The sequence below is a fragment of the Echinops telfairi genome, unplaced genomic scaffold, assembly GCF_000313985.2.
Source record: "Echinops telfairi isolate 266 unplaced genomic scaffold, ASM31398v2 ScPeMD7_3533;HRSCAF=4204_0, whole genome shotgun sequence".
NCBI lineage: Eukaryota > Metazoa > Chordata > Mammalia > Afrosoricida > Tenrecidae > Echinops > Echinops telfairi.
The window spans coordinates 15,221,089-15,228,691 of record NW_022107431.1 but is presented as its reverse complement, the minus strand read 5'-3'; the positions used below and the strand labels follow the sequence as shown (position 1 = coordinate 15,228,691).

At 44.3% G+C, this 7,603-nt stretch overlaps 1 protein-coding gene across 2 annotated transcripts in view; it reads right to left on the bottom strand.

Annotated features, from left to right (window-relative positions):
• Positions 1-6,252, bottom strand: part of RGS17 (regulator of G protein signaling 17) — a 42,330-nt gene extending 36,078 nt beyond the window's left edge. For both annotated transcript variants that reach the window (XM_004701940.3, XM_045294507.1), the window contains exon 1: positions 6,114-6,252. In XM_004701940.3, the coding sequence (XP_004701997.1) occupies positions 6,114-6,232 (119 nt within the window). In that variant the 5' untranslated portion in view covers positions 6,233-6,252. The remainder of the gene's footprint in view (positions 1-6,113) is intronic.
• Positions 6,253-7,603: the final 1,351 nt, after the last annotated feature.

Below are 7,603 nucleotides of genomic sequence, written 5' to 3'. Positions count from 1 at the left end.
TTCTCTCAATGGCAGCGAGTTTGTTTTTTGGACCTTCTTCCTGTGCTGTTACTCTGGAAGACTTTAACTGACACCCAGAGGAAAGCAGACAGAAGATGGGCTGGGAAGAAAGAGAGAGTGGGAGAGAACCTTGCACACAGCAGCACTCCAAAAACCTTGTGAAACTATCCCATTACTTTTTAATTCCATTTTCCCACCAGCTTTTTGAAGCCTCCCTCATGTGACAAATGAGCCCCGAGTCACAGCAGCACGGCATCAATTTCCTCATCGAGAAAATGAGAAACTACGTTTTCCAAACGTTTCTTTCTTTTCTTGTTTTAGCGAGGACGATTTTTGTTTTCTTCTTCAAACAAAAGATTCTCCTTATGCCTAATATGTACACCTGCTAAAGATATAGGCCTATCTTTTAGGAGCTGCAAATAGGGTGAGGTGGGGTAGGGTAAGGACAGTAGCTATTAAGACTTCTGTCTTCCACTACCCCAAAGCCAGCCGCTCACCCCATGCAGCACAAAGCCAAGGGCAATGTGCAAGATGGATGGGCAGAGGGAGAGTTGATAGCAGAGATCTCCTTAGCTCTACATGTTTTATACGGAAGCATAAAGAGACCTGGGGCCACACTGAGGCGTTAAGTCTGCTAATCCCAAAGCCAGCGGTTTCCAACCCCCCCAGCAGTAGGCTGCCTGCTTCTGTGAAGGCATACAGTCTCAGAAAGCTGTGAACGGGCACGATGAGTCCGAATGGATTCCACAACAGGAGCTTTAAACACATGGAAGTTTTTCTTGTTTGCTGGGCTACTACTCAAAGCAGCTAGGTATGAACAGAGGGACCCACCTTGACAGATTTCCCTTGGAAAAGTAACCTGGGTTATTTCTGTCTCTTCTGGTGTTAGGAGCGGGTTAGCGGGAGACTTTGGAAATCAGCTTTAAACTCAAAGTAAACTTGGGGAATTTCTATAGTCCTCCTTTTGACACACCTTGGTTCTGTGCGCACACTGCAGTTTCTAGTGACAATGGACTGCCATGTGTGTCCTCTGTGAGGAGCCCAGCCAAGCACCTGGGACCTAGGCTCTAGACAGGATGCTCGCCTGGCCTGATCAGCCTTCGTCCCCTGTGTAGAAAACTCACAGCCATTGGGTTAATTCTGACTCAGGGAGACCCGCTGTGGGTTTCCTGAGACTGTAACTGTTCACGGGAATAGACAGGCTAGGCTTCATCCCACAGAGCGGCTGCTGGTTTCATGCTGCCAGACGTGAGCATTGCAGCCCTACACATAGCCACCACATCACCAGGGCTCCCAGGTGCAGACGGACTTGTGACTGGGATGACTGCGAATTTCTGGACGAGGCTGAGGCGTCCAGGACACACGATGTATGCCAGGTAAAAAACAGGTGTACCCTTAATCCCGCTGTTCTTGAAGTGAACTGGAGAGAAGAGAGAGATAGCAAGAGACTATTTCGGAGAAAAAAAATTGGTTCCTTGTCAGAGAGGGAGTGGTCATTCGTTTTAAAAGTCAATGTAAAAGATCTGCCAACATTTTAGTTTTTGAACAAAACTGGAAATATTCAGCAGTTTCATTCTTATTTTGTATTCTCATCCCTCAAAACAATTAGAGGCAATTTTATAAAGACAATCATAATTTTTTTAATGGGAAAGGGTTCACAAGGAAATAAGAATGAGAAAACAAATTTGTGAAAAATATCTTGTTTCGACTGGTGCAGTCGAAGCTTGACAAGGTAGCGACATTTGATTCTCGACACAGACATGTTCTAGCACCATTTCCTGAAGAGCATGTGCAGTCAGCCCCACAACAACTGCTTGTATTCACAAAGGACAATTAGGCCATATTTTCACTCCTAACAGATTTCTGTCTCGAAATTGAATTTTTTGTTGTTTATTTTTGCTCCGCTTTTTTTTGAACTAAGCCTGGGAAATGTGAAAAATACTGCTCACCTTCTTATTCGAATCAGCCTTAATTGGTTCCCCACAGAAACTCCCAAGTACAAAGAGAATGCCATTTTAAAATGCATGTGTAGAGAACATTTTCATCTGCGGCAATGCAAGTCGTTGCAACCTATAGCTGATGATCATTTTACTTTCCTCTTTTTGTAAGAGCAGTGTCTGCATTAGATTTCCCGAACACTCGTCATCCGCAGAGCGAGGAGCAAGGGGCCCTGGTGGTTGCTCACCTCCAGGCCAGCAGTGCGGCTGTGGGAGAAAGCTGGGACTGTCTACTCCCGTGGAGAGTTCGTCTTGGAAACCCCCAGGGATGGTTGTATGCTGCCCTGTAGGGTCACTCCGAGCCAGAATCAACCCAATGGCAGTGAGGGCGCATTTTGTTTTGAGGGGTCTGGCACCAGTAGGTGCTGTGCTCTGCACTGCCTGGACTCGGACTCGGGCTGCCGTACGGGAGGCCCCCCAAGCACTGCTGACAAAGGCCCGCTACACTAATGGACCACTCCTGCAACACACCACATTCGAAAGCTAAATATGTGCCCCCTAGTGGTGAAAGGCCGTTTCCCAAGCCTTTTGATCTCAGTGCAGAGTCTAGGTTCTGTGGCATCTGATGTTCATAAACTAATATTGAATATCTTGTTAATTAATGCCCCCCAAAAACAACGCTAAGAAACGCTCAAACACCCAAAACCAAAAGCGCTGCCATCGAGTTGATTCTGACTCAGAGCATCCACCCAGGACAGAGCAGACCCCCTGTGGCTTTCTGAGACTGTAAGTGCCACCGGGGTAGAGGACTCAGATGTATCCCGCAGAGGGGCAGGTGTGTTTGAACTGCTGACCTCGTGGTTAGCAGTCCAAAGTGTAGCCCATGATGCCACTAGGGCTCCTCGTTAGTTAACGAGGCTTTAAAAATTAATAAAAGTACATTTTATGAACTGTCCATAGGGCAGATAAAAGTAAGTCTATTCAATATTTGTTTCATCAAAATACAACTGCCCTCGAGTCCAGTCTGGCTCAGAGTGAACCTACAGGGCAGAGTAAAACTTCTCCCTGGCTTTTCCGAGGCTCTCCATCTGATGACAGTAGATTGGCTCTTTTTTTTCCTAAGGCAGTGGTTCTCAACCTGTGGGTCGCGACCCCCTTGGGGGGCAAACAGCCCTTTCACAGGGGTCGCCTGATTCTTAACAGTAGCTAAATAAAAGTGATGAAGTAACAACAAAAATAATGTCATGGTTGGGGCGTCACCACCACATGAGGAACTGTATGAAAGGGTCGCGGAGTGAGGAAGGTGGAGACCCAGGGTCCTAAGGGGTGGCTGAGGAGGACCCAGACACTGGAGCCCAACAATGCACGCACCGCACCACAGAACTCCGACTTGTTCGGCTGCAGATGAAGTACGACAACGTGTCGGGATTCTCTATCCGCGTTTTAATCTCGAAGCAATTTAGATGTACATTTTGGCAGTTAAATATGATCGCAGAGGGATGACTGGAACATGGTACAATGCACAGAGAAAACGGATACTGCTCTCAACCCTGGGGGCAATGCATTTGCAATGTTTTATAGATAATTTCAAATAAAATAGCATTCTTTTCTGAGGTAATTTTTCTATTATATTAATAAACTGATCTTATTATTTCAAGGTAGCTTCTCTTTAAAGGGATTTTCTTCCAATAGTCCATAGCCCAAGGAATTAACCCGTATTAAATGTTAGCCCTTTCTACCAGGGTAGGTAAAAAAAGTATGGCTACAAAATCATAAAAAGCTGTGTTAAATAAAAATATCAAAATGTGAAGCTGTTGTTTCTCTACCTCTCCTCCCTCTAGCTCTATACACTTTTGATGGAGGAGTTTCCATCTCTTAACCACACCCCCAAGGAATTCTATACTCCTCCACTTACACATCAAAACAGCAGTTTGGGGTCCTTGAGGGGCTTAAATTGTGTTCCTTTTCACTGTTTAAATGTCCCCTGTAAATCTTTGAGTTTGGGGGATCGAGAAAAACTCTAAGGGACAAGATCAGTGCTGTAGGGTTAAGTGGGTAAGTTTTCCCAATAACATTTTTGTAGGGTAGCTCTTGCCACCCATGAAGACTAAGCCGGCAGAGGGTCCTGATGGGAAAACAATTCTTGACGTAAGAATCCTGGTCTTAGTGGAGAGAAAATGTTTTGAGAATGATGTACAAATGCGCTTTACGCAATTGATGTGTGTATGGATTGTGATAACAGTTGTGTGAGCCCCTAATAAAATGTTAAAAAAAAAAAAAAGAATCCTGGTCTTTTCCTCATCAATGCAGGTTTTAACTTTATGATAAATCACCATGATAAGCCTCTGTCTTTTGAAGAAATCTATCAAGATTTTTCCTTTGAAATAAAAATAAAAGAAAAAACTATTGCCACAACCTTCAGAACTGATCTTGCTGCCTTGAATTTACATGGGTTCCTTGGAAGCCCGTGTTGTAACTGAACTTTTCTACTGACGTCCGAGACATAAACTTTTCTTTTTTCCTTGGAATAAGTCACGTGTGTATATGCTAGACCCCTGTTAGAAACACCTTTGAGCTTGCTCTCATGTTGGAAAGGCACTGTTCTAAGATATTCTTGGGTCTTGGTCTCATTTCATTTTCACATTTCTCATTTCATTTTATCAGAGAAGGAATCTCATGATCATCATCTGACAGATGAGGAATCCGAGAAGCACAGAGTTTGAGGAACTTGCTCAAGGTCACACAGTTGAAGACTACGCAGAACCACCTTAAACCGGCCAGCGTACTACAGTATCTGTTGGATTTCTGCAATTGGAATTTTGTAGACATTTTCTAGAAATGCTGGTTTGCTCAGCATCGAACATTCTGTTATTGCATTATGCTTTTTATCTTCTACTCTGTCCACAGTGATACAGGATGAGACCACCATCTCACAAGAATGACAGAGGCCATAGCCAAGATGATGCCTCAAGTCTCTGGGCCTTCCTTTCAGGCTGGTCAGAGAGAGTAAGAACATTGCTGGTCCAGAAGATCCTTTATGAGAACAGAATGAAAATAAACAGACGACCCAGGGTCATTGAGTCGATGCCAACTCACAGCAACCCTTTAGGGCTGAGCAGAACCACCCTGTTGGGTTGAAGACTGTAATCTTTCTGAGAGTAGAAACACTTATCTTCCTGCCTTGGAGTCGCTGGTGGATTTGAAGTGCTGATCATGCAGTTAGCCACTCAAGTTGTGACCCACTATGCCGCCAAAGCTTTTACACCACCTTGAAAGACCAAAAACATTGCATTTGGAAGAAAAAGACTATTAAGTCTTACATCCTCCCGAGGAATGTCCTCTGCATGAATCTTGACACTCTGGGATCTCCCTGCCGTTAGTTCAAGGCATTGTGGGAATTTGGAACTGGGCCAGGTTCTCTGAGGTGCCTTAAAATTGACCTTTCCTTCATACAGGAAGGACCTTGTCTATTCCTCATAGGTTTACCGGTAAGAAAGCAAAACCATCCATGAGACTCAGGGTTTCCGCCGTGTCACAGCCTTTGAGCGACACAATCACAACGGTGGGCAGGTTCTTTGGCTCTGATTTCAGCATTTTTCATTAACTGGCTTGGCCTTCGGACCAGGCACAGTCTTTGACCGCCTGGGTTTGTGGACACTAGTTGGTACACTTGTCCCTCTTATCCTATTGGCAGGGCATCTGTGTCTGAGCTTGCCTCTCCAACCCTTAACTATCTAGCTGTGCAAAACCATATGATTGACAGCTATCAAATAGCCAATCCTGACAAAAGTACACTCTAGAATGGATCTTTATGCAGTTGCACATTCGCTAACAGTGGAGACAATATTGCTCCCTGGTAGACAAATATGTAACTGTAATCTTATGTTCATCTACGGGTGGAGAAGAATAAAAAATATGTATTCTTTCACATGTAGATTCTGAGGACATATTATATTTTGCTTGTGTAAAATTTTGCTTGTCCAGAAGATCCTTTATGAAAACAGAATTACTTGAGACCAAAATTTTACAAGGGACCAACGACAGTCTTCAGGAATGCCTACTTGGAAGGAAAAAACATGGCATGTGGAGAAGTTTCTAGAACCCCAGAAAGCAATGGGCACATTCATTCTTGCCATTCATTCTTGCTATTCTTATCGGACAGGTAATTAGACATACCAAGAGCAGCTGCAGCAACAGCACCAGCAGAAGCAGCACGTGTTGTTGGGTCGCTGGTTTCCAGGGCCTTGAGCCACGGCCGGTGTGTCTTCATTTTGTGACTGCTGCCGTTTTCTCATTTCAGCTACTGCAGTGTCCAATCAGCTACAGGGGAACGCAGGAAGAGTTGAAATTAGCATAAAGCTAAGCCATCTAGGCTGAGCGAAACTCAGTCATTCACACTGCTGAGTCGATTTCTACTCAGAGTGACCCTCTGGAGAGAAGCCTGCTTCAATGGCCAGAGCGGGATGGTTTTAAGAGATTAAAAACAAGTAAACTTTAGCAGTCAGGCTACAAAATTCTCAGAGGGGGTGGGGGAGTAGGAGAACAGTCTAGAAATGTTGGGGACTCATTTCTGTGACTGTGTGCCACATACAATTATAGTGCCGATGTTGCCAAGGCATTGCGATCAGCTGGTAAGGTGAATATGGAAAGGTTTGAGGTTTATTTTTGACTTCCTTCTTGGTTCAAGAATGAATCAACTAACTCTCCTACATGAAGTGCCTTTAAATGTTCACAGGGAGGGAGTACCACTCATTTCTCCAGGGGTGTGTGCCATCTGGGTGATGGAGTTTAACAAGTCATGTTGCAAGACTTTGAACTATATACCTTGTAAAGATCACATTTTGTTGTTGTTGTTTGGTTTTTTCGGTGTTCTCTCACCTTTTAAAAACCCTCAACCTCCTCACTGCACCTCATCCATATAGCCTATTCTTGACCATGTTACCAAAGGACCTCTCTCTCTCCTGGGCCTCTTTGCTGCAAGGGTAACTCCTCCTTGTCCATCCTGGAGACATTTTCATTTGCTAAGGACACTGGGAAAAGAGAAGACACCCTCAAGTCGGCGCAAGTGATATATGATGGCAGAGAAGAGCAGCACTGGCCTAAAGGAGGCTTCTTCTGCATCTTTACAAATCAGCCCACCAGTTGATGGGAACAATCCTGATTTTCAGTTTTATTGATGATAAAAATATTAAGTTTATTTTAGTAGAATGATAACCAATTTAGTATGACAGTTTAGAAATCAGAAACCATGTTACGCGTGTGTGGCTACACACATAATCTCGCCATACGTACAGCAGGATAAAGACCTAACAATCTGCCCCATACAGCTGACAGCCTGGACAAGCCGGAGGGCCATGCCACGTGGTCTCAGGAGGTCACTAGGAGTTGACGTTGACTTGATACCACCTGCTAACAGTTAACTGGACACATAACCCAGGAAGAATTCCACTTTTATGTCTACAGTGTGAATGCCTTTTCCAATCTGCTTAAAACTATATTATAGTATTTTTAATATCTTAAACTGGAAGCAGTCATCATTCTATATGCTATACGATGACAGCAGACAGCAGTGGAAAGGACTCATTTACATCTCCATGAGCCACGTTGGGTGCATCGCAAAGCGATGTTGAGAGGAAAATACTGATGCCAATGATTACATGCAGAAT